Source organism: Quercus lobata, chromosome 3 (genome assembly GCF_001633185.2).
Source record: "Quercus lobata isolate SW786 chromosome 3, ValleyOak3.0 Primary Assembly, whole genome shotgun sequence".
Taxonomy (NCBI): Eukaryota; Viridiplantae; Streptophyta; class Magnoliopsida; order Fagales; family Fagaceae; genus Quercus; species Quercus lobata.
This window is the reverse complement of record NC_044906.1, coordinates 52,791,999-52,817,423: the sequence shown is the minus strand read 5'-3', so window position 1 is coordinate 52,817,423 and position 25,425 is coordinate 52,791,999. Positions and strand designations below refer to the sequence as shown.

At 36.4% G+C, this 25,425-nt stretch overlaps 3 protein-coding genes across 4 annotated transcripts; all 3 read left to right on the top strand.

Annotated features, from left to right (window-relative positions):
• Positions 1 to 3,043: 3,043 nt before the first annotated feature.
• LOC115982180 (CTD small phosphatase-like protein 2) lies at positions 3,044 to 8,914 on the top strand. Its single transcript, XM_031104711.1, has 8 exons — positions 3,044 to 3,183; positions 3,276 to 3,345; positions 4,455 to 4,736; positions 6,150 to 6,286; positions 6,438 to 6,534; positions 6,712 to 7,257; positions 7,655 to 7,992; positions 8,277 to 8,914. Exons 3-8 carry the CDS (start codon positions 4,580 to 4,582, stop codon positions 8,490 to 8,492), a joined length of 1,491 nt encoding a protein of 496 aa, XP_030960571.1. The 5' UTR covers positions 3,044 to 3,183; positions 3,276 to 3,345; positions 4,455 to 4,579; the 3' UTR covers positions 8,493 to 8,914.
• A 1,401-nt stretch (positions 8,915 to 10,315) lies between these two features.
• On the top strand, positions 10,316 to 15,786 carry LOC115982179 (meiosis-specific protein ASY1). 2 transcript variants are annotated; one of them, XR_004089529.1, is made up of 22 exons: positions 10,316 to 10,532; positions 10,661 to 10,717; positions 11,024 to 11,120; positions 11,207 to 11,275; positions 11,381 to 11,473; positions 11,716 to 11,842; positions 11,924 to 11,993; positions 12,128 to 12,169; positions 12,392 to 12,520; positions 12,614 to 12,727; positions 12,872 to 12,914; positions 12,998 to 13,042; positions 13,246 to 13,370; positions 13,535 to 13,547; positions 13,681 to 13,757; positions 13,846 to 13,947; positions 14,387 to 14,537; positions 14,634 to 14,710; positions 14,802 to 14,859; positions 14,965 to 15,131; positions 15,270 to 15,376; positions 15,477 to 15,786. XR_004089529.1 is itself a non-coding variant. In XM_031104710.1 (22 exons), exons 1-22 carry the CDS (start codon positions 10,530 to 10,532, stop codon positions 15,528 to 15,530), a joined length of 1,851 nt encoding a protein of 616 aa, XP_030960570.1. In that variant the 5' UTR covers positions 10,319 to 10,529; the 3' UTR covers positions 15,531 to 15,786. The 2 variants fall into 2 exon arrangements, 1 of the variants encoding a protein (XP_030960570.1); XM_031104710.1 differs by having other exon boundaries at positions 10,319 to 10,532; positions 15,239 to 15,376.
• A 7,175-nt stretch (positions 15,787 to 22,961) lies between these two features.
• On the top strand, positions 22,962 to 24,061 carry LOC115981048. Its single transcript, XM_031103238.1, has 3 exons — positions 22,962 to 23,105; positions 23,219 to 23,344; positions 23,462 to 24,061. Exons 1-3 carry the CDS (start codon positions 22,962 to 22,964, stop codon positions 24,059 to 24,061), a joined length of 870 nt encoding a protein of 289 aa, XP_030959098.1.
• The last annotated feature ends 1,364 nt before the right edge of the window (positions 24,062 to 25,425 follow it).

The window sequence follows — 25,425 nt, the reverse complement described above, 5'->3', positions numbered from 1 at the left end:
AATAAGGAAATTAAAGATACTTTACTCGTAATAAGAGTCACACAATTAAAATGCCGAAATTAAGAAAGCCTAAATTACAAGCCCGATTCATGCGAGCTAATGACACACTTACAAGTATGAAGTGATAACCTCCATAGGCTTGGAATGAGAGAATCAATATCTCTAATTTGATAGATGAGTGTGTGTGACTTGTGTGAGGAAGCATTTTCCTACTTATACATGGATTTTGGCAATTCCATGTGTTGCATTACAATTGCCTACCTTTCCATGATCCTTCCATTTTCCTACTTATACATGGATTATGAAATTTTCATGTGTCGTATTGCAATTGCCTACCTTTCCATGATTCATGTGCAAGGAAGCATTTTCCTATTTATACATTGATTTTGGCATTTCTATGTGTTGTATTGCAATTGCCTACCTTTCCATGATCCTTGGCTGAAAGTAACTGCTTCTATATAACTGTTGCTACTCACATGCTTTTCACATGCGAACTCTTTTTGGCATAAGTTAACAGCTATGAGTTAAGAGCTTCATTTTATTGTTGTTAACCCACCCTGAATATATTTATATACTCGTTAAAAGCCCACTTCCCCAACTCGTGTACACTGAACCCTTAAACCTTTTGCAAGACAAATACCTGTAGGAAGCTCAACTTAGTTTAATGGGCCGGTCTCAAAGCTATATAGAGTGATCTGAATCAGAATTCCTACAGAATGGTCCAGCTCGAACCCATGTCTAAACTTGGTGTGTGGGCTTTTAACCCAAACATGGAACACGTGGTAGACACATTGGATGGATTTTAGGCAACTCGAGTCCCACAACCACAACCCAAAAAAAACAAAAATAATTGAGCAAAGAATTTGACTCGAGGAGGCCCTGACGTCACAGGGAGAGATGAAATTTCAAAATTTCAAAAAGATTCTCCCCACGAGGCACGGCAGAAATGTTAGAAAATAATACAATTTTTTTACGATACCCTTTGAGTTGTAGATATTTATATATGCTACCATAGGACTCTCTGTTCTAACAAATTGCTCACAACTTTCGGTTTTTATTTCCGCTTGTAGAATTCCGCTCCCTTTTTTTGAATTTAGTGGTTTTACCGTTGTATACCGCGGGCACAAAGGAAAAATGCTAGAGATAACTATTTTACAATACTTTTTATAAATTGTTGTTGTGGTAAGTTATTATTAGTAAGTGAAAAAAATGGTGTTAATAGACTTAGATGAAAATTAGTAAAAATTGGTCACATCAACAATTTGTCAAAATGTTGTAAAATAATTTGTAGTTGTAGTATTAATACTGAAGTTATATGTCTTTTCTTTTTCCTCCCAAAAAATGTCATGATCTTTATCTATTGTTTGGAAAATGAGACTAATACAAAATTACAAATAGCCATACACAGCTTTATGTATATCCCAAAATGCTAGGGCAATTCAACATTAGAGATTGTCTTATGCTTTGGAGATAAAATTATAGTCTAAAAAAACCCTTAAATGGGAATCAAGTCACAAGATTAATCATCCTAATTCTATATCTTGTGACCAATATGAGAACAATATAACTGATGAGGATAAAAGGAGAGCCTAACCACACGGACATAAAACCGACGGTTTAATACATTTCCTTTGGGCGTAACAGACGGTGCTCATGCTGACGGTCATAGGGTCGGCTGACTCCATGGTTGACGGCTCTAAGGCTGACGGCATAACAAAGGTGAGGGAGGTAAATTGAAGCTGACGGACCGGGCACAAGTTTACTTCCTTCCCACGCTAGATAATATTCAAAGGATCCCCATAAGGAAAATATCCCGTAAAATACGCTCAAAAGGACTCCTATAAGGAAAGGACTTCTACTCCAAGGTAAAGAGATCAACCTTCTACTAGTATAAAAACCCAAGCACCCTCACAAACTAAGATACGCATAATTTACCCTCTCTAGCACTCTAGAGCAGTGAGAATAGTTCTAACTTGACCTTCGGAGGGTGTTTGGCTGGTACTACACCGGTACTCTCTGCTAGGTTATTCCTTTTCGTTGTGCAGGTGCCATTTGCAATCGTACGAGGAACGTGTGACTCACTAGTGGTACTATTTTCGGCATCATCAATAACTAACAGTAATATTGATAAATTTATCATGAGGTGCATTGTAACACACACATGCATAAAAAAAAAAGTTGAAACAAAGCAAGATTAAAGGTTCTTCATCTCCAAATATAAACTCAACTAGGTTGAATGTCTCCTTGATCTCTTACTTTATAGACTTTTCTTATTAAATTTCTCTCAATTTACATTTTTTGGCATCATTTCTTACTTTTTTTTGTCACTTGAATTTATAGAATTCTCAATTATCTTTTATTTATACTTTTTTATACTAATAATAATAAAAATATGTTAAAAATATTAAAATCTTCTTATTTTTTTTTTGGGGAAAGATTTTTTGTCACCACAATAAATAGACTCAATTTGTTTTTATTGAACCTGTTTGTTTGATAAGACACAAACACGTATCTTAAAATGATCATATCTTCGATCCTGTACATAGAATCATTGACCAGAGCTTAACTTATATTTTGCCTAGCTGAAGTCATTGTGGGGTTGACTGCAAGTCAACCTTTGTGTTGATTGACTTGAGATTCTATAAAATAGGCTTGACTAGTAAACACTTCTGCCGGCAATGGGGTTTACTTGCTAAACTTCGTAGAAAGAACGGTTCCCACTAAAATTTTCAAGAAATAGAGTTCCTTTTGAAAAATAAATTGAGGCAAACCCAGTCCTCCAACGGACAAAATAACCCTTCTTTCAAATGTAAAACAAAATAGACACTCTTTCTTTACTCTCACGTATACTAAAACCAGTAATACTCGCTATCTTTAATCCACATTCCACACCTTTGCCTAATCGTCTTGCTAAGTACAACACGTGGCCACTAGAAGAGCGAGTAAATATCTATGCGAGTACGTAATTGCTTACAGGCCCGTTAGTAAGAAACTTTTTCAAATCAAGGAAAACAAAATTCTTCTTAGAAAATAATTTCCCGTAATATATTATTTTATCCAGGAATCCTCTTTTTTTTTCAGACAAAAATAATTTTCGATCCCTCATAATTTTCCCTCTCATTTTCCCAACCTTTGGAGGGAAAAACCTCCGAACACTCCAAAGCGAAGTCCCTGCTCACACAGGTAAACAAAATCTAGGGTTTTAGTTCTTCAAGTTTCACTTCTCTCTCATTTCCTGTGAACTAATTTACCGTTCCATTTTGTTCTTATCACAGGAAAAAAAAAAAAAAAGTTACTGCGATCTCAGCTTTTTATGGTCTTCATTTCCATTTGATTCTGTATCAGGTACCAATTCTTGACTTTTAGTTGCTTTTATCTCTAGCTGTAGCTCTAGTTGTTGTTTTCTGGTCTCGATTTTGTGTTTCGTGAAGTTTTTTTACTTTTAGGGTTTTGCTCAGTTATGGTGCACAGCTTGGTTGTGATTTTATGATTCTTCATTGTATTGGTTTCTCGAATTTGATGCTGATGTGTTGTTTTGTAGTTTTGGGTTTCGTTAATTTGTTGGTGGGTTTTCTGTTTTGATTCTATCTGAGCTAGTGATTTTGAAAGTGTTGTAATTTTTAGGGTTTTGGGTTTAAGCTTTTAGTTTATGGTTACTGATTAATGATCATGTGACTATTAATTTTAAGCTTTGTTTTCATAAGAAGTTAATTTTAAAGCTCTAGGTTCTGTTTAATGGGTCTATATTATAAGCCTGGTAAAATTAGAGAGCTTTGTGTTTCTGAATTCATGAATGGATTTAACAAATTCTGGCCAAGCTGAATGGTTTCCTTGTTTCAGAATCGAGCGCATATTACTTGAAATTTAATCTGGTCTATATTTCATCATGTGCTTGTAAAGTTATAGAAGGGCTATCTCTATTCTTGTCAATTGTTTTTACCCAGTAAGGGATACTGCTGAAATCTATTTATCAAGAGGCCATATGTAGTATTGTCAAATGACTATGGAAAATCTGCTGTAGAGATCATAAAGATTCGAGCTTTAGCTAATGTCATGCTGCTAATGAAAATGAATTTATGAAATTATTTATTTATATATATATGTTTTAAAATTTTCTAAGCCATAGCTATTGGGATATTAATGTTCATTATACCATGGTGTTGATCACTCTTAGTCAATAAATTTTCATTTCTTTACAAGTGTGTACATAGCGTGCTATGTGCGGCACACACTAATCTTTATTGATAGTGAGAGGTGGTGGATCATATTTTTCCACCCTATCTTCGATCTGATGAATTTTTGCATGTATAGAATGTGGTTTTTGCCATTCAGCATGTCTGGAGAATCCCTAGAATTTTTCTTTAATTTTGTTATTGCAAACATTTGAACCATACTCTGTTTAATCTCACACATATTTGGTGGGTTTACTATCCTTGGCTGCTGTTGTCTGGCAGATGTTATCACAAAAAAAGAGGAGATTCTGTTGAGGAACTGTATTTTCAATTGTTCTGCACTTCTACTTAAGCCAAGTTGGTATCAATAACTTTCTCAAGATTGAGGAGTTGTTCCCAACATAGAAATGCAAACAAAGAAAAAAAATCCTGGAAGGAGTGCTGCTCGAGAGAATGTCAGTTCTAGGGTTACAAGAGCTCAGCAGAAGGTCTCTGAAAAAGTTCAAGCTGTAGAAGTAAAAGTTAAGGACTTGATTACATCTTCAGCTAGAAAGCAGAAACAAGGTAAGTTGTTATCTTCCTACTTGTTCATTATAACCTTGGGAAAAATTGTGCATGTTTGTACGTCTGGAAAAGCTTATTACAATAATAGTTTATGTAGCTTTCTTAAGTTTTTATAGTAGGAGGTCAAAAGTTTCACAAAATGGTTCATTATGAGCCGTCCTTCACTTCATACACTGAGTATTGAAATGCTCTAACTTATGCTGGTCCTACTGGAGCAGTATTCCAAGTATCATATCATGCATCAATACTGGTTTTCTTATATATATTCTTTTTTATTTTTTTCATGTCACGTATTGTTAGCTTAAGTTGAATTTTCTCAATTATATGAAAAAAAGAAGAAGTTGAATTTTCTCTTTGAAATTAATTGGTTTTTACTTTTAGTTTTATATATTAGTACCTAAAATGTTTGTGGGTATTCATGATCGCATGTGAATAGTGTTACAAGTTGGTTGTACATATTTATCCTATATTACATCAAAGTTCAAATCATAACAACTACCCACTCCTCCCTAGAAAAATAATGTGATGTTTGGTGTTATCAGTCTTTGTAATAACAAGAAACTGTGATAAACCACCTGCTTTTACATGTAAAAGTACAATTACATTTTTAGAATTTCACTGTCATTGGCAAAATATCCATTATATGACAAACTTTTGAAATGTCTATATTTATGTTGTTTTGTTTGCTTGTCTGTCGTATAAAGTATCCTGTTTGGACCATTCTTGTATCGTTTATCTAAGATAATAAAAGAAAAGGGCCCTTCTCAACTAGAACCTCCTACCCTTATAAGTTCTAGGGGGATGGTGAGATTGTGGGTTCAAGACCCATTGGGTGCGTGTGTAACTTACCATTAAAAAGAAAAGAAAAGAAAAGAGACGGGCAAAAAAAAATAAAAATGAAAAAAAAAAGGGAAAGACTACCATTTTTTAAAAGTTGTTATAGAACTATAATCCTAGGTTGGGCCTTCGTGTGTGGGCAAGTACCTTCCCCCGAAAGCAATAGGTCGCATTAAAGTTTGGAAACCAACCTCTCCAAAAATAATGGGTGTTAAATTTTTTGGTAACAAACTGTTTAATATAAAACATAGAATTTACACACAGTGAGACTTAGTAAAATTAAACATATTATTTATGTCCTGTAATATGTTCCATCAGGAGTTTGTAATTTGTACAGTAGTAACAACCACAATGCAATATATTAGTTGGTAAATACACTGTTCTGCACAATTAGGGAATGTTGATGATGTTTAGCTCTCTAATCAAGTTCAGTAGAACTGATTTAGATGACTATATCAGCATAAGTTTCAGATGATGGTATCTTTTATTTCAGTGCACCTTTTTCAAAAATTTTAAAAGAAAAAATCTTTCCCTTATGAAGTAAATGTAATTGTCATTTTCCCTCCATAACTTCAGCTGGAGCTCTTCCCAAGAAGAAGAGGGAGCCTGTTGTGGAAACAAATTTGAATGCTAAGTATGAGTTGTTGCATAATGAGGCTTCCGATGTTTGTTTGGGGCCTGATGTGATTAATGGTGCTTCTATGGAATGTAAGGTAATTATTCAGCCATACCATGTGTGTTTGCATGGGCATGTCTTGGTGTTTGATGGCATGCTCTCTTTTAAAAACATAATGGGATGATTAATGTGAGTGCTTCATGAAATATCTAAGATTCTCTTGCAACACTTCTTAAATCATACTGCAGAGTGGCAATGAGGAAACTGCTCATCGCATGATGGGAACCATATTTTCTCCATCGTTTCACATTTCTAAACATGCTGGAGGGGAAATCACCAATGGAGGTAGATTATTAGAATTGGTTCTTTAATTTTTTAAAATGTAATTGTGCTTCTTTGCTTCCCTTAAATAATTGCTAAGAGACTTGTCCAAAAATAATGCTACACAGATCTTAGTGTATATTCTTTCAGTTTGAGCTGTGTGTTCACTATACATTATTAACTTTTTTTCCCCCTTTCTAGTTGATTTTGTGAAATACTTTGGAAGTGGAGACCAGAAATATCATCAAGATCATGAAATGGAATACTCCCAGGATAATGTGTTGAATGTTCATATTGGTCAAGAAATTTCTGAACCCATTGTTGGGAAAGAGAAGAATTACACTGAGAATGCAGTAACTTCAGTAACATTCCCTGATGATATGGATATAGATACAAAAAATTTTAATTCACAGAGCTTTGATCAGACACATACTGTAGGTAGAAATGCCATTGATTCTTGTTGTAATGCGGATTTGGAGGGAGCAAATCTCTCATCTGAAGTTTCAGCTATATATCTTGCCATGAAAAATTCTAAGCTTGAATGCATTGATGAGCATGGTCAAGATTCTATGTCAGCTGATGTTTATGTGGAGGATGATCAATATGAGGAATTTGATGACTTTGATCCTTATTTTTTCATAAAAAACTTACCAGACTTGTCAGCAGTTGTCCCAACTTTTCGGCCCATGCTGCTACCGAAACAAACGCGGAGTTGCCCTCCTACTACACTTGTTTTGGACTTGGATGGTAAGAAAATTGAAATAGTTATATATAATATGTCACCTTCATTATTATTTTCACGTTGAGTCTTGTAGTGTGTATTTTTAGTTTTCATTATTTTTAGGTTTCTGCCATTCATCTCCCATTAAGTGATGGATGGAACATCAATAAGCAGCAACTGCTTTTAGTTTCCTGCAATATGATGCTTGATCAGGTTGATGTTTAGAACTGAACTACAGTAGCCAATCAGCCTTATTTTCCCAACCCACCTTGTTATTTTGGGGGCCAAAAGTCAACGTTTCTATATTATTTTTTAAAAAATATAGATATTTTACCCTGTTCTTGAACTGATTTTGCTTGTTGAGGGTATTGCTTGAACTTTGGAAATCTGAGCTTGTATGCTGAGAGTGGCCTTGATTTGCAGAAACTTTGGTGCACTCCACACTAGAACCTTGTGATGATGCAGACTTCACTTTTCCTGTAAATTTTAACCTCCAAGAGCATACAGTTTATGTTCGATGCCGTCCTCATCTCAGAGATTTCTTGGAGAGAGTTTCCAGCGTTTTTGAGATTATTATATTTACAGCTAGTCAAAGTATTTATGCAGAGCAGCTACTTAATGTACTTGATCCAAAGAGGAAGGTATTCCGTCATCGTGTTTACCGTGACTCCTGTGTTTATGTGGATGGGAATTACCTCAAAGATTTGACAATTCTTGGTCGTGATTTGTCACGTGTAATCATAATTGACAATTCTCCACAGGTACTGTCTTCGCTCTCTCTTCTGCATGAAATAAATGAACATGAAGAGTGCCTGCTTCAGCATAGCTGATAAACTTGAAACCTGTTACTTTCTATAGATAATACTCCAAGAAGTGAATATCATCAACTTATGATCCTCCCCCCCCCCCCCCCCCTTTTTTTTTGTTAATGAGAATTCAACACTGGGATAGTGCCAATTGTGCATCCTTGACATGGGATTTATTTTATGTAATATAAATAATTGGAAATCTTAATTTCTTAACAAGTATGTTGACTTTCTCTTAGGCATTTGGCTTCCAAGTTGACAATGGAATACCAATTGAAAGCTGGTTTGATGATCGTTCAGATAAGGAACTGCTTTTATTACTTCCTTTTTTGGAGAGTTTGGTAGGAGTCGAAGATGTTCGGCCACTGATAGCAAAGAAATTCAACCTTCGGGAGAAAATTGCAGCTGCAGCTTATCCTCTAAACTCAAATAGAGGAGACCCGTTTGAAAGATGAGCCTTCAAATGTGAATTTGAGCTCTAAATGTTTGTTGCCCTTTGTTCTGGCTTTTCTTCTGTATCATTTGTCCGTTCTGGAACACCATTGTATTTTATTAAGTTAGGTTGTGTTTCAAGAAGAAAGAGGGGGATATCATTTGAGGATACAATCAACAATTTATACAACAAAGATGGCATGCAGGCATGCTTAATGGATAAAATTAGTCTGGGAATAAGTAATCTTACTACTTACTAGACTCAAATATGTATTCCGTGGGCAGGTGATGATAGAACCGAAAACTTGGCTTTAGGAGGGGAAGAGGGAATGGAATTTTAATAATAGTGACACCAATTGTTGTATTATAAACTGCAAGCCCTCATGCAGTTTAATTAGAATTCTTATCATGATTTGATAATTGAGATAATCAAATTAGTATCTGATGCCAATTTATTTTAACTTAGATGATACGAGAGAAGCCATATTGTGCCTCTTTTTTTTGGATAATTGAGATAATATATTGGACAAAAGAAGGGACCGAGAGTCCCGGACCCATTTCTCACTTTTGGGTGGAAAAATCAGTCAAGAAGAGAAGAGATGGTTAAGGGTCCAATTACGAAAAGAAGTCCAATGGAGCTTGATAACATCAAAGTTATTTTTAATCCAGCTGAGGGGAGGTTTAGACCAAATAGTAGCTATGGCGGATTTGTAGGCTGACCGGGCAGAAAGGTGTTCTTGATAAGCTTTCCTAATACCATCAACTGCTTCTTCTTTTTTGGGCTGGGATGAAGTCTGCAAAAATAGTTTGAATTTGAATCTCCTAAATATTGTCTAATTAAATGGAGGCAAAAATAAAAATAAAAATAAAGAACTTGTTGCTGTGCTTAAGCTTATACGGTTATAAGTGAAATTGATTGCATATGTGTGTCAAGAGTCGAGAGTCGCGTGCTCGGCCCCTTAAATGAGTGCTTCTCAGTTCTCATCCATGCCCATTTAACTTGACTTGGAAATTGGGTGGGTGCATTTGGGCCATGTTGCATTAGACATTGCTCTCTCTCTCTCTCTCAATTTTAAAATTTAAGTCCAGCTGATTAAAAGGGTAACAAATTATATCCGTGTATTAGGAATAAATAAATCCTATAAACTCCTCGTAAAGATTGAGTGTGAATTTTGAAAATCTAACAGTTAGATGGCATGTTTTTATTATATATTTCGCGCTTAAAAAATTTCAAGAATATCAAAAATCAAATGCTATGTCATCAAATAAATGTTAATATTCTAAGTTTATGTGATCTAAAATTATATAAAAAATAAATTTATTGATTGAAAAGTAAATAACATTCTCTTTGAACAAAATTTGATATGAATGTCAAGAACACAAGGAATATAAAGTTCAACAGTTAGATTTTCAAAATTCATACAAAAAAAGAGATATAATAAGTTTGAAGAGTTTCCCACCAAACTAGTTTGAAGAGAAACTTTGTCTATTTATTACACACTTGGGTAAATGCACACAAATAGATAATAACACTGAAATCGTTTAACTCACATATCAAAAATTGAGACCGTGAGTTTGACTCACCACTTGTGTGATCTACAATCCACAAGTGTGTAATAGGTCTTTTTTCCAAATTTTATTTACTTTCACTAGTTCACAAACAAATCCAAATTTTATTTACTTTCACTGGTTCACAAACAAGAAACACCGAGTTCCCAATAGAAATTACTATTTCATTTTAAAGGAAAAAAATGGTTGAGAGAGAGAGAGAGAGAGAGAGAGAGAGAGAGAGAGAGAGAGAAGGGAAGCGTGTGAAGAGTCCTAACAAACTCTACGTACACGTGCCGTGCCAGCACGGAGTAGGGCCCACCACAACTCAACCTCCTTGTGGAAGTTACAACGGTCTATAAATTCCCCCAATTCCTCATTCACCTCCCGCCACATTTTCATTTGGTTACTCAGATTCAAATTTTCAAAGAAAACGCTCTCAGCTTTTTCTCTCTCAGTCTCAGTCTCTCTCGCTCCGATCTCAATTCTCTCTGAAAAAAAGCGTTGAAGCCATGGTGAGCCGAGAAAACTCTCTAAACTATTGCTTTCTTCTTCTTCTTCTTCTTCTTCTTTTTCTTCTCTCTAATCGTTCCAATAGATCATTCGCTTCAGAATCTCACTGTAACGTAATCGCTTTCCTCAGGTTGTAGCACAGAAAGTGAAGGAAGCTGAAATCACTGAGCAGGACTCGCTTCTTCTGGTAATCATCATCAGAACTCCGATTTTTCTATCTTTCAACTTCAATTACGGACAATCGCATTTGAATTTCTTTAGCAGAAATTTACATCTGAGCATATTTTCCTTGTTTATGTGATCAGATTCAATTTTCTTTTAGAAAATCCATAGAATTATTTTTCGTTACTTCATACTCTGTTTCGAGTACTCCATGTAAAATTTGGTTCAAACACATGGAAAAATTATTTTTCATTTCATTTTTTGCTAGATCATAGAGATTTAAGATCAAGGAATTTAATGGTTGTGTTATGCTAATTGAAATTTGAAACAGACGAGGAATCTGCTCCGAATTGCTATATTCAATATTAGTTACATCAGAGGCCTATTTCCTGAGAAGTACTTCAACGATAAGTCTGTTCCTGCTTTAGGTAAGCTCTTCTTAGTCTGATTCTCTCTCTCTCTAAATTCAAATATCTGTTAATGATTTTCAATGGAATTATGACGTCATTTTCAGAGATGAAGATCAAAAAGCTCATGCCAATGGATGCAGAATCTCGCAGACTCATTGATTGGATGGAAAAAGGTATGTCTACACAGATCCTCTTGTTCTGAAAGAGGATATATATATGTCTCTGTGTGTGTGTGCTTGGATTATATATTGGATTATTTATATATGCGGCTTTTGCAGGTGTATACGATGCATTGCAGAGGAAGTATCTGAAAACGCTTTTGTTCTGCATTTGTGAGGCAATTGACGGACCAATGCTTGAGGAATATGCATGTAAGCTTTCGATCATCTTCATCCGATTCGTCATACTTGACGCGTGTCAAATTCTGGTTGGCAGATGAGAGCTCTAGCACTCTTGCCTTAACACCAGATCATAACACAATATTGCATTTAGTGAGAGATTTCACTGATTTTGTAACTGGAAATAACTGAATTGTGCTCAAAACTAGTTAGTTATATAGGATAAAATTCAGAAGATTAATATATTATTATAATGAATGTATATGCTGCTGCAGTTTCTTTCAGTTACTCAAATTCCGATAGCCAGGAGGTTTCACTGGATATCAGTCGTACCGGTAACAAGAAAAAGGGTGGAACATTCAAGCATAACTCCTCGAATGAAATTACTCCGAACCAGATGAGGTAATTAATATATTGGACTAGAAAAAACAATTTCCATTCTCGTGTTTTTTGGCTTTGGTTTTTGAATTTACACATTTTTAGGAGTTCGGCTTGTAAGATGGTTCGGACATTGGTTCAGTTGATGAGAACTCTGGATAGGATGCCCGAAGAGGTAAATGAAATCGGTTACAAGACTAATTATTGTATGACAAAAAGTTTTGTGCATGTTGATTATGTGAGATTCTATGAGATTTTGACTATATTGGTGAAGTGATTGTATGGTGTTTGGTATTATTTTTGTTTCAGCGTACTATTCTGATGAAGCTGCTTTACTATGATGATGTGACGGTATGTTCTTTTCAATGTTTTCTTATAATTCAGTTTTAGATTAGGAAGCTAGTTATGCAGTTATGAGTGACATTTTATGAATATGGAAATTCCATACACTTGTAACTCTTGTGGTTTTCGAATGTGTTTGACTGGTTAAACATAATTGTGGCATTCGAGAATTTTGTATATTTTTGTAATGAATGGAAGATGCATGTACATTTTGGTCTTTTGGCCTTGCAGCCTGCGGATTATGAGCCTCCGTTCTTCAAAGGCTGCACAGAAGAAGAAGCTCGTAATCCATGGACCAAAAATCCTTTGAGAATGGAGGTTGGGAACGTGAACAGCAAGCATCTTGTATTGGCTCTCAAGGTAAGGGAATAAGATTGCAGGAACGACTTAATATTTGGGATCGATGGTTCATATATCAGAGCTAAATTTTGTCTTAAATGGTTTTGTGTACAGGTAAAGAGTGTGCTCGATCCTTGTGAGGATGAAAATGAAGATATTCAAGATGATGAAATGAGCTTAGGAGCTGATTCTGTGCAAAAGGACGACTCTTCTGATTCTGACAGTGAGGTGAACCAACAACATTGCTCCATTTTTTATGTTTTCATTTCCTTTTGAGGATACAACTAAGCTTGAATAGAGCTGACTTGATTTTCATGTACAGGTACAGCAATTAAGTTGAAAAATCTCTAATATTTTGTTTATTTCTTTCAGGTCAACCATTCGGAAGAAAATCAATATATAGTTGCACCAGTTGGTAATTACTTTGTCCCTATGTTCCAACTTGCAAATAGTTTGCATTGGAGTTGATACTGGAAATAACAATAGTATTCTTGACAGATAAACATCAGCAAGAGGAAGATAACAATGGCATGGTAGATGAAGGTAACATTACAAGTACACATTTCTATGTTGGTAGAGCTACTTTTATATGAAATGAGAGTGATAAATTCAAAGATAAACCTGAAGAATAGTAAAAGATTCATTAACATTGTTTCTTTGCACTTTTCTCTCTTATCTTCTGGCTGATAATTGTGGTTTCACGGACATATCATTGGGGTGTGGCTATTCCTGTTATATGTGTGCAGATGATACTCAAGACCCAGAGGAAGATGAACAACAATTGGCCCGTGTAAAGGAATGGATCAACGATCATCACATTGATACTGTTGACTTTACTGATATTCTCTCTAATTTCCCGGACATCTCAATGGTAAGGGCTTATGATTTTTGTACTCTTTTGGACAAACAGTTGAAAGAATGCATGTCAGTGCAATTAGCTACTTAGATTAAATTTCAATTCCTAATGCTTCCCTAGTTTATAATAGTACCCAATCAATGTAATATTCATGATAGTGTTTTGTGTTATTGTAACAGGTTTTGACCGAGGGTAATTGGACGCTTTAATCCATGTTAAAGCTTTTAAACAAGAATAAGCGCATTTAGTGTTGCATATTTTCGTTACTTAGCAATTTTTGTTACTGTTCTGAATCACTTCTGATTCCATCTAAACTGAATTTCAGAAATCATGGAAAAGCTTGTTAAGGAAGGTGTTCTTTCGAAAACTGGGAGGGACAGTTACACCATTAACAAGCAAAAGGTTGTTTTATCATTTTTCCCCATTTATTATATTGAAGGTTGTATCTGTATCTGGCCAGCTCATACTTATTTTCTTTTTGACAAACTAGAATTCTGACTATGAATTCACATCGGTGAAAGAAGAAATGGATGGTCAAACAACACCTTTTGGTGGCAAAGTTCCCCTGGTTGAAGATAGCATGTACATGAAGGTAAGATTTAATTTATTCTGTTTTCCTTGGTTTGTGGTCTATGGAGCTGATTTCTCATCTACAATGCGAACTAGCATGTGTTTCCCGCATCTACACTCTACATGAACTGTTGTATTTATATTTAGAGTGATTTCCTTAGGATCCGCAACATTCCCAACAGTATCCACAACTATGGTCCACAAGTGCCTGCATAGAGCTAAAATCAGCAGTTAGAATAAAGGCATATTGACTTTTTATGCCATATGGACACCAAATACATTCAGTTTTTGGTCATTGCGAGTTCTCTGATTGGTTTAAAGAACAAAATTGTCAATTCTGATTATCAAATAAGGATAATCTTTTCCTTATTCTTTAAGATTGTTGGGACCTTGTTAGATAAGAGGTGTCCAGTAATTTTGTTCTCTATGCCATTCCTCAACTTCTTTGTCTAATTTTTCAGGCTTTGTATCATGCTCTTCCAATGAATTATGTAACTGTGGCAAAGCTTCAAAGCAAGCTTGAAGGAGAAGCTAACCAAACAACTGTGCGCAAAATAATCAACAAAATGACTCTAGATGGTTTTCTTGAAGCAAAAGGCAGCAGAAGGCTAGGTTTGTGCAGCCCAATTGAAAAGTTTGTGCTTGGCTTAAATTTGCAGTATTAAATTGCAGTCAATTTACTTTTCTTTCATCTATTTTATAACGTAGGCAAGCGTGTGATCCATTCTGAAATGACTAAGAAAAAGCTACTAGAAGTCAAGAAAGCTTTGAACACTGATGCCATGGTAATATCCATAAACTTAGTTTTCTGTTCAAGGCTGCATCTTCTTCGAATGTAACAGTACTAATTCTTCTTTGACCCCTCAAATTGAACAGGATATCGATACTAATGAACCAAATAACAAATCCAGCTATGTCGAGCTCCAGAAAATGGGTACCTGATCAAAGTTTCTTTTTCTACTTAAAGTTCAGCTTCACGGATTTTACCATATATATTTATAATAGCACTTTTCACTACAACATGCTTTGTTTATTTCAGGGAGCAACTACAACGACATGTCCACTTGTGGTGCCCTACACTCGATTGGATCAGATCTCACACGCATGAAAGTGAGATCTGAAATAAATCAAAATGGCTCAATTAGGAGTGAGCAGACAATTTCCAAGACAAAGGAGCCTGGAAACACCCCCACAAGTAGGGTGGAGGTAATGTAGAAATGAAACATCTACTCTTTTCAATTAACATTAACATGTCTTGCAATTGGATTGGTCCACTGCCACTTGATAAGTAATTCACTATGTAAATTGAGCAGCCAGTAGCTTCAAGAGAAAGTTTTGTGCCAGGGTACGAGAATGGTAGAGCAAATGGAAACACAAATTACAATGGTGAGGTAGATGGAGTTATCTGCAGTAGGTCCAGTCAAGAAAGGCGATCAAGAAAAACAAGCACTGTATGCTTTTAATTCCGTCCAAGGAATCAGTTGGTGTTTTTTACTATTTTCATGCGGGACCAGTCTAATATATTGAATTGTGACCTTTTCTCTTTTGTAGGTTAGGGAGCCTATCCTTCAGTATGTGAAACGCCAGAGATCTCAGGCTGCTTGAAATGCTTTGGAGATGTGATGCTACTACATTGCATTTTCTCCATAGTTTCATGACTTTGTTTTCCACTTGTATGTGTGGAATTTAATGAAGTAACTTTTTGTGACCTTAGCTAGAATGTCACAATCATGACAATTTACATTTCTCCTTAAAAGTCCTTTGTGGTACTGAGAATGCTTTGGCGTATATACTTGCAATTTATCAGCTAGGCTACCATTGTAGGGTGGTCCACGAAAAAAAAAATGGACTTATTTCTTTCTTTTGCCTTAGCGTGATGATGGATGAGTTATATGAATTGGTCTATGCAATTATGCAATCTCCAGTACTGTGCTTTTTGGTATATTGGATCCTTTTAATCATATGGAAACAGCTGACAGGGCAGTGGTATTTCAGACAATTTGTGCTTTGATTAACTCTAGGTAGGAATATCCATGAGCCCATAATTCTTGCAGACAAGGTATACTTCAAGTCAAGAAGATAACATATTGCATAAAGTACAAGAAACATCAATGGAACTATGCATATGCTACTTGAAAAATAATGGGAAATGTCATAAATGGTGTTGGGAATCTTGGGATTGGTAGAAATTAGCTATGAAAATGGTTAAGAGTCTAATGCTAATGCTGTAAGCTATGCCGAACCATAGGTTAAAGTGGCGTGTCGTTGACCCAAAATGTGAACAACTAACGTTTGTTGAGAAGGGCAAGATTTTATTTTGAAGTTGTAGGTCATATGACTGATGTTTGAGAAGGGTAAGAATTTCTTTCGAGAATCTTTGGTAACTAATGCCAGATGGTGATCTTGGGAGACATGTTTGATTTAAAAATTTGTTGAGCCGCGAGGCATTTGTACAGGTGGAGATTATAGAAAAAAAGAAAACCCGTGCAATACGGGAAAAGTTTAATAAAAATTATATATTTTTCTATTTTTAATAATTATGACAATTATTAGTACTTTTAAAATTTTTGTCCAACCATTATAAATATGTGGTGAGCTTGTTTTCATTGATTTATGAGGTTTAAATAATAAGTTGTGTTAAAGTATTATTATGTCTTCCTCTATTAAAAGTTACTATGATTTTTAAATGAAATTAGGGTGTGCTTTTGTGTTAGAATTTTTTTCTCTTTCTCTTGTGTGTGTTTATTTCTAAAAAAAAAAAAGAGTAATTGTCCCACATTATTTAAGAAAGTATATTATATGTAGTATAACTTGTCTCATCCTCCTTTAAAAGTTACCATGACTTTTGAGTGGAGTTGTTATGTGTTTTTGTATTAGAACATTTTTCCCTCTCTTTTTTTATGTGTTTGTTTCTTTAAAAAAAAAAAAAAAAAGTATTGTTGTACCTAGAAAAAGTATAACTTTAAAAAGTTGTTGATAATTCAAATAAACTAAAAATATGGTAACAAACATGAAACATGTACTAAATTACTAATAAGTTAATTGAGGAAATTCAATTTTAATAATTACAAATGTTTTTATCCTCGTGTGCAGTTGGGACAAGGCCACATGGTTATCCAATTCAATTTTTTAATAAACTGGAATTAGGAAGTACAAAGTTATCAGATTTTTTTTTTTTTTGAAAAGGTTATTAGATTGTTACCTAAATGGCCTGATATAAATTAAATCACATAGCATTCACTTATTGAGTTATTACATGATTGACTTGGTGTTATGTTACCCCTTATCTATTAGCTTGTATATTAAATATAAATTAAATCACATAACATTCACTCATCGGTGTCATGTTACACCTTTTTTTTTTTGATAAAATGTTACACCTTATCTACAAGCTTTTGTACTAAAAAGCATATCATAGTAACCTTAGCATGAAAAATTTCTAAAGCTTAAAGCTTTAGAGAATTTTCATGTCAGCCAAAAAATAAAAACAGTAAGAACATCGTAAAATTATCATTTTCTTGCCGGCCAAAACAAGTGGCTCATGTAAAACAAATAATGATTGATATGTGATATGTGACAATGTGACATATGTCAATTGATTAAACAACAATCCTTTAGAAAAGCTAATCAACAAAAAAATAATTAAAAAAAGTTATTTAGAAAAGCATAGTCTAGTTATATAGTTTTCCGATATATATACTTTTAATTTCAGATTTAAATATATTTTTTACTGTTCCGTTTGGGTAATTTGCAAATTTTATATGTCAATCTAGTTCTAACTTTTTAAAATACATTTCAATTTAATCCTTGTTGCCATTTAACTTATGAAAAAAATTAAGGACTAAAATGAAACTACCCTCTGGAAGAACTAAAAACATTTTAAAACCATAGTTTTATTTTCAAAAACAGGCTACGGCCCCCTGATTAGCATTTACAATAGAATTATACCAATCGCGCTGGATAAGGTTATAAATTATCTAAATTATTATTATTATTATTTTTTTTTTTTCTTTGTTACCGGCGTACCGCCAAATAAAATCACATCCAGGAGATCTTATCTTATCTAGTTGACCAAATGCCAATGTTGTCCAATGCAGTCCCAGTATTATTTATTCTTTAATGTCTTGTCATAAGCCCTCTTTCTTTTTCTTTTTGTTTTGGAAACGTCTTGTCATAAACCTGCTTTTTAAATAAAAGAGTAGCAACAGATTGACCACTGGTGAATTATCCTAGATCTAAATAAAATCAATTACACGATTTAAGTCCAACGATATTATATTATTTTTCTAAATAAGACATTCAGATTTAATACTTCTTTTCTTAACTATCAAATTACCAAGAAAAGAGTTATACAATCCAAATGGGAAGCCGTGACCCTGAAATTTGAACTCGCAATCCGTTTGTAGGGTTATAAATAATCCAAAGTACATATGAAAAGTCTAAGGTCGAATAATATATATATATATATATAATAATAATAATAATAATAAATAAGTTAAATTCAAACTCAAATTTTGACTCAACTATTAAATAAGTTAAACTTAAATATAATAATGTGTTCATAAATGTTACATAAAAAAAAAAAAAAGGTGTTTGTAAATGAGTTTGTGGATATGAGTTACAATTTAATTATATATAATACTATATATTTATATTATACATGTATAAATATAAATATAAATATATATACACACACTTATTCATGTAGATGTGATATTTGATTGTATAAGTTTGTAAACAAGCTTATAACATACCAAATTATTATTTATAATTTATTGAAATATAAATAATTCTTTTTGTGTTAAAATTATAATATAATTTTTAATAATAAAAAGTTAGTGAATCTAAATTTTATTAGTTCTTATCAAAAAAAAAAAAAATTATTAGTTCATAAACAAAATCATTTTATATAATTAACTTAAATAATCAAATATCAACTATAATTTAATTATTAATTATTAGTATATATCTGTGAAGGAGTAAAATTTTTATTCATGGTGTTTACTAATACCATGTGTAAGGATCCGATTTGGCGCACCTAAGCCCAAAAGATAGATGGACTTAAGCCCAAAAAAACCCAAAACAATGAATTTGAAGAGAGTGGGTTGGAAAATTGGGTTGGAAAATTGGGTTTTAACAAGTTGGACAACCAGTATAATGGATTTAGAAGACAGGAAAATGAAGATAAACTGATCTAAGCTAAAGAAAATTGTCATCGGCACAGTACGAGGAGATCAATCCTTATATATATATATATATATATATATTTCTTTCAAGTGTGATTACAAAATCAGTTCTAGATGGCTACAGTGTTTCTCTTTTGATTTCTCCCCGCCTTCTCCATGGAGAGTCTCTTACATTATATAGTTCCCTTTGAACAATCTTGGCTCTACACTTGTTGATCATCTAAGCCACTACTTGAGTATTTGTTTCATCGGACACTCTCTCAGACCCTCTGTGAGTTGGGGTAGCCAAGACAGCACTGTTCAGGGGTCTTCTACACATTAATACAGCCAGAAAGTTAGCTGTAGAGCATTTAATGCGGTGGCAGCAGCCTTTCCTTAGATATTTCTGAGCTTCCATCCCTCTTGTACGTTGATAATGCACGTCCCTATTGGTGGAATTTCCTGGAAGGTCACCTTGAACGATAGGATATACATTTGATCTGTACTTTATTTATCTGAGGAGATACTCCTCCTTGGCCCATCTTCTCCGACCTTTCCATTTACAACCTACTAATGGGACTCTAAACTTAAAACCTTCACCACTGTTTACTCGTCCTCAAACCAACCACGTCCTCGGCCAGGGGCCAAGGCCCAATATACAATTTTGGGCCCTTATCCCTACACTATGATCGGGGAAAAAAAGTTGGTAAAGTAACTAGTGAACAAGCTTAACTTATTTGAAGAAAATGAACCAAACTTTATTTTGTAATCTACTTTATTAATGGGCTCAAGTTTGAATCGTGTTTGACATAAAATTAAATGAATAACATTGAAATTTTAAAACTCTAGCCAATTTGGCTTATTTATAGCCTGTTTACACTTTATAACCCTATTCGCTTGTATATTTTTTCTTCTTATTATTCTTCGCAAAAAATAATCTCCACACATCATTGATATACCTTTTAGAAAATCCTTTTGTTAACAAATGTTCTTAAGGCACAAGTTATATTTAATAAAATATAAAAAAAGATTTAAAAAAAAATATATTTTTAAAGGGCCAAATTGTGCACAAATCATATATTATATTATATACTTATATAGTATATAATAAAAGTTAAATCCTAAAATTCATGATCGCATTAAGTGGTTAAACACGTGTTACAATTTGCATAATGGAATTTTATCATAGGGCTCTCTTAAGATAGTTGTAGGGACTGGGTTCGAGCACTTCTTCTATTGGATGAGTAGACTCAAGCCCAACTAGCCCAATACAATAAATTTATAGAGAATGGGTTTAAGAACTAGGTTTTAGTGAGGATTACAACAACTAGACACGATTATGAATGGATTGAACAGCAAGAATATGGGTTGAAGTATTAAATTCTGTCCTCGGGCATTTTGTCCGAGGAACTTAGTATTCTTATTATTTCTTCAATGCTAGGTTACAAAGGTTTTTAAGATCATGTAGATTGCTCCAGTATCCTCCCCCTTCTCTTGAAGGATTTCTCACATTATATATTCCCCTCCAGTCGATTCTGGCCCTCATCTGTTGATCATGCAGGTTAGTACTTGCCTGTCCCATCAGCCACCTTCCCAAACCCTTAGTGAGTTACAACAACCAAGACCGCACTATTCAGGGGTCATTTCCTCATTAATGCGGCCAGAACGTTAGTTGTGGGCATTCAATGCGGAGGTGATAGTTTGTCCTTGAACTGTTCCTACAACATGCTCCCATAGCCGTCTTACAGTACTTGTCCTTTTTCTTAGGGACGCTTTGGGAGGCTGCCGTTGATGGCGGGTCGTTCTTCCCTACTAGGATCTGGGTTGGTCGAGGACAGAATTGTCCTTGGCGATGTTTCTGGGCCACTTGGGCTTTCTTTATTCGTCCTCGGCCGTTCCTTCCTCCTCGGCGTGGGCCTTGGGCTTAGTATGAGGTGGGCCAGGGTTGTCAAATTCTTTGACCCCACAATAGCCCCTCAAAATCCTGCTGTCCAACTCCTCAGACGGAGAGGGGGATTTTGGTGTCCTCGGGCCTTTATCATGGCTTGTCAAGTCTTGTCCTCCGTCAGTGCTAAAGCCTCTTCGCTTGTCTAAGGCTCGTCCCTAGTGTTTCGGTATACGGAGCGTGTCCTCATTAAATTTTGGCAACTCTGTGCTCCGCATGGTTATTTTTAATTGAAGGTATAAATACCCATTTGAACCAATTCGTCTCTTTACTTTTGCACTCAAGAGTTCTTGTGCACATATCCTGAGTTCAGTCAAATCTCCATCCAAACTCAAGTCTCTTTCCAACATAAAAAGCCTGTCCGAGGAGCTTTTCCTCATTTCTGTAAGTATTCTTCTCTCTCTAACTTGCATTTTCTCTCTTCTAAGTTTCTTTTCCTCTTACCCCTCTCCTTCTTTCGTCCTTCCTTGAGTCTTTTTAGCCGTTTTTAGGGATGGGTAAATTAAAAAAGTTGGTTGAGTCCGAAGAGGCGATGGAAAAATTCATCGCCAATTATAGGATACCCCCTAATGTAGGTTTAAGGTACTGTGAGGAAGGGGAGTGGCATTTTAGGAGGCAAGAGGGTGAAGTGATGATTCCCCTAATCACCTTTATAGAAGGTGGCGTGAGAATCCCTATGGGGCCAATGATGAGGGATTACCTTTGGCATTTCCGATTAGCTCTCACCCAGTGCGCTGCCAACGTGTTTAGGATCCTGGGTTGTGTGGACGCTTTAAATGAGAAAATGGGGTTGAGGTTAACCCATCACGATGTAAACTGGTGCTACAACCTTTAACACTTGAAGGGTAAATCCTACTATATGAAGACGAGGGACGATAAGGTTCGGCTTATTCAGTGCCTCCCCGAGACCAGCAAAGGGTTAAACAAGGACTTTCTCATTGTGTCTGGGAAGTGGCATGACGGCCTTCAATGCCTAACAGAGGAGGGGGAACCAGGTGGGGTATTGAGAGTAGGAGAGGGTTAATCTCTTGTGCCATCGTAATTTGCACTGTTCGGTTACTAATATGAACCTGTTTTCTTTTTAGAGATCCACACGCCTTTGAACGACACTTTCACCTCGTCAACTAGGGAGATTTGGAAACCATTCTCAAGGTGGCGGTTTTTGTAAATGAAGCTGACAACCAAGTCAGGGCCGTTCACAAGATCTTAGGGTATGATCCCATCCGGAAATCGTTCCCAACTCCGAAGCACGTGATTAGAGTTAACGATCCTCGGTTTCACAGAATCACCATAGTAGAGCACGGGTTTTTGCTTCCCGAAGGATCTCCTGTCCCAGAAGGCATCTTGTTGGCAGGCCCTTCTTCATCCCACTAAGCAGCGGAGGCCGAGGGTGATTTGGGTCCGTCCGAGGAAGAATTTGGTGTATTTGACCAAGTTAGTCTATCTGAGGATCCTTCTAGTGACTTGGGTGATCTCGATTTGACCGAAGTGGATCTCCTATTAGTAGGGACATCTTCTCAAGCTAAAATGGGCTTTAAGAGAAAACCTTTGACCAGCTTGTTAGACCTAATTGAGGGCCAACCGGGGAAGGACGCACCGGGGAAGTCACAACCCAAGCTTCCTACTCCTCCAGCCCAGCCTCAGCCTGTCCAGACCAAGTCGTCCTCCACCCAATTACAGCCATCATCTCCACGATCCAGGCTTCCTCCTCCCTCCTAATCGACTCTACCTTCTCGGCCCGAGCGCACCGACCCAAAAAGGAAGAAGGCTGCCAAAGGCAAGGAGCCCATGGATGGGGGGAAATCTCGCCCTTCTCGGGAGAAAGATGAAGCTCCCCGAGCTTCAAAGCAATTAAAGATTGGGCACCATGGCCAGGAAAAAGAGATCGACACTCAATCCGTGCCCTAGGCCTGGCTTCCTGCCCCAATGCTCCACGAGGAGCTATTGATGGACAATGCCTCCCTTAGGGACTTCCGAGGGAGTAAAGGTATTTATGTGGCCGACGTGTTAGAGAGGTCCCTGGTGCTCCCCACTGATATGGCTGAGTTGGGGAATCTGAGGAGGCAGGAGGTATTCCACAGCATTAAGAGATACTTGGGTATGGTAAGACTTCCAATACTTGTGACTCCGGTGATTTTTGTCCCTTGGTTTTTAACTTATAGTAGGCTTGTTTCAATTGGCAGGCCGTCCAGGCCACTTATAGGTTGGAAGAGGACGCTAAGGAGCAGAGCAAGTCCCTGGAGCTCGAGCGTGACAAGCGCTTGGATACTACGTGGACCCTCAAAAACTCTGAGGCTGATCTCTCGAAGGCAAGGGAGGAGCTGAAGGAGATGACTAGGGCCAGGGACAACGCCGAATCAGGCCTAGCCAGCGCTTAGAGACAGGCCGAAAGCCAGTCGAAGTGCCTACCTGAGATTGAAGATCAGCTAAAAATTGGTAAGGAGCAAATCGTTGATCTAAAGAAGAAGTTGGCTGAGGCGGAGGGAGCCAAGAATGTTGCAGAGTGGGCCAGGGATGAAGCCTTAAGGGCTAAGGCAGAGGCGGAGTTCGCCAGGACGGAGGCCGAGAGCTCCAAGGAGAAAGCCAAGGAGGAGGCTTATGACTTGGGAGTGGCTGAGACCCAGGCCACTCTCAAGGCTCAAGTGCTTGGAGTATGCAGGCTCTACTATTCCCAGGTTTGGAATGAAGTCCTTAAACAAGCTGGGGTTGAGGCTTCATCCGATTTGTGGAAGGTGGCGAATGTATACTATCCTCTGGCCATCCACGAAACCGCCGCTGCCAGCTCCGAGGCTGAGGTTGCTCTTGAAGAGGCTGAGGCTGCTCGGTCTGAAGCTGCTCTGGCTATAACCACTCATAATGAGCCAGTTGAGGAGGGTGAGCTTCCTGGGGCGACTGAGACACATGAAAATCTGGACCCTGAAGCGCCCCAGAAGACTGCAGAGTCTACGGCTGATGCCCAGGCCCTTCATGCCGAGGAGCCTGCTCTCTCGGACTGTTCCCCCGAGCGAGGGCTCCAAGGGTCTTGAGGTCACTTCTGCTCAACTCCCCAAGGAAGGGGTCAAGATAAAATTGAAGAAATAAGCAACCCGGCTAACCTTTGTATTAGTTTTTTTTTTTTTTTTTTTTTTTTTTTTAAGGACATTGGAATCATTGTAATTAAACTTTTAGATTAAAGGTATGAAATTCCTTCTTCCTCTTCTCTTTTTTACATTATGTGTTTATTGTTATTATTGCTATTATTATTACTGTGAAGCTTGTGTCTCATGAATTGGTTATCATAATGGGTAAGAATGGCTATGTACATATCATACTTGAAATTAAACCTTAAAATTCTAACTCACTAGCATTAAGGGGACGCTTAATTTGCATCTACCCATATTTTTAGGGGGCGGGGGCTGAGTGTATGATTCGAGGTACTGAGCGTGTGCTTAGGCCATATTCGCAACTTTTACGGATCTTGAAGTAGCTAGTTTCTCCATAGGTTTGAGTCCAAGGACCATGCAAGACCTTAATTCTGTCTAATACTTAGATTTTTCTTGAAGTAACTAGTTTCCCCATAGGTATGAATCCGAGGACCATGCAAAACCTTGGTTCTGTCTAGTACTTAGATCTTTCTTGAAGTAACTAGTTTCCCCATAGGTTTAAGTCCGAGGACCATGCAAGACCTTGGTTCTGTCTAGTACTTAGATTTTTTTTGAAGTAGCTAGTTTCTCTATAGGTTTGAGTCCGAGGACCATGCAAGACCTTGAATCTGTCTAGTACTTAGATTTTTCTTGAAGTAGCTAGTTTCTCTATAGATTTGAGTCTAAGGACCATGCAAAACCTTGATTTTGTCTAGTACTTAGATTTTTCTTGAAGTAGCTAGTTTCCCTATAGGTTTGAGTTTGAGGACCATGCAAGACCTTAGTTTTGTCTAGTACTAAGACGGTTGCCAAAATGCAAGACATATAATCATGATAGACTTAAAATTTGAACTAGATAAATACTTTTGTTAATAATAATACATTCTCAGGTTATTTATATTCCATGGACGAGGTACAACTTTTTCCTCTAAGTCTTCTAAGTAGTATGCACCTATTCCTGCTACTGAAGTAATTCGGTATGGTCATTTCCAATTGGGTCCCAGCTTTCCCCAAGATGGGTTCTTGGCAGCACTCACAACTTTCCTCAATACTAGGTCCCCTGGTGCTAGCGGTCTAAGCTTCACATTGGCATCATATCCCTGCTTGAGCTTCTGGTGGTAATAGGCCAATTGGATCATTGCCTTTTCTCTTCGTTCATCGATCAGATCTAGGTTCTTCCCCAGCAGTTCATCATTACTGTTCGGGGTGAAGGAGTTCGTCCTCAGCGTTGGGAAGTTTGCCTCTAGAGAGATAACAGCCTCAGCCCT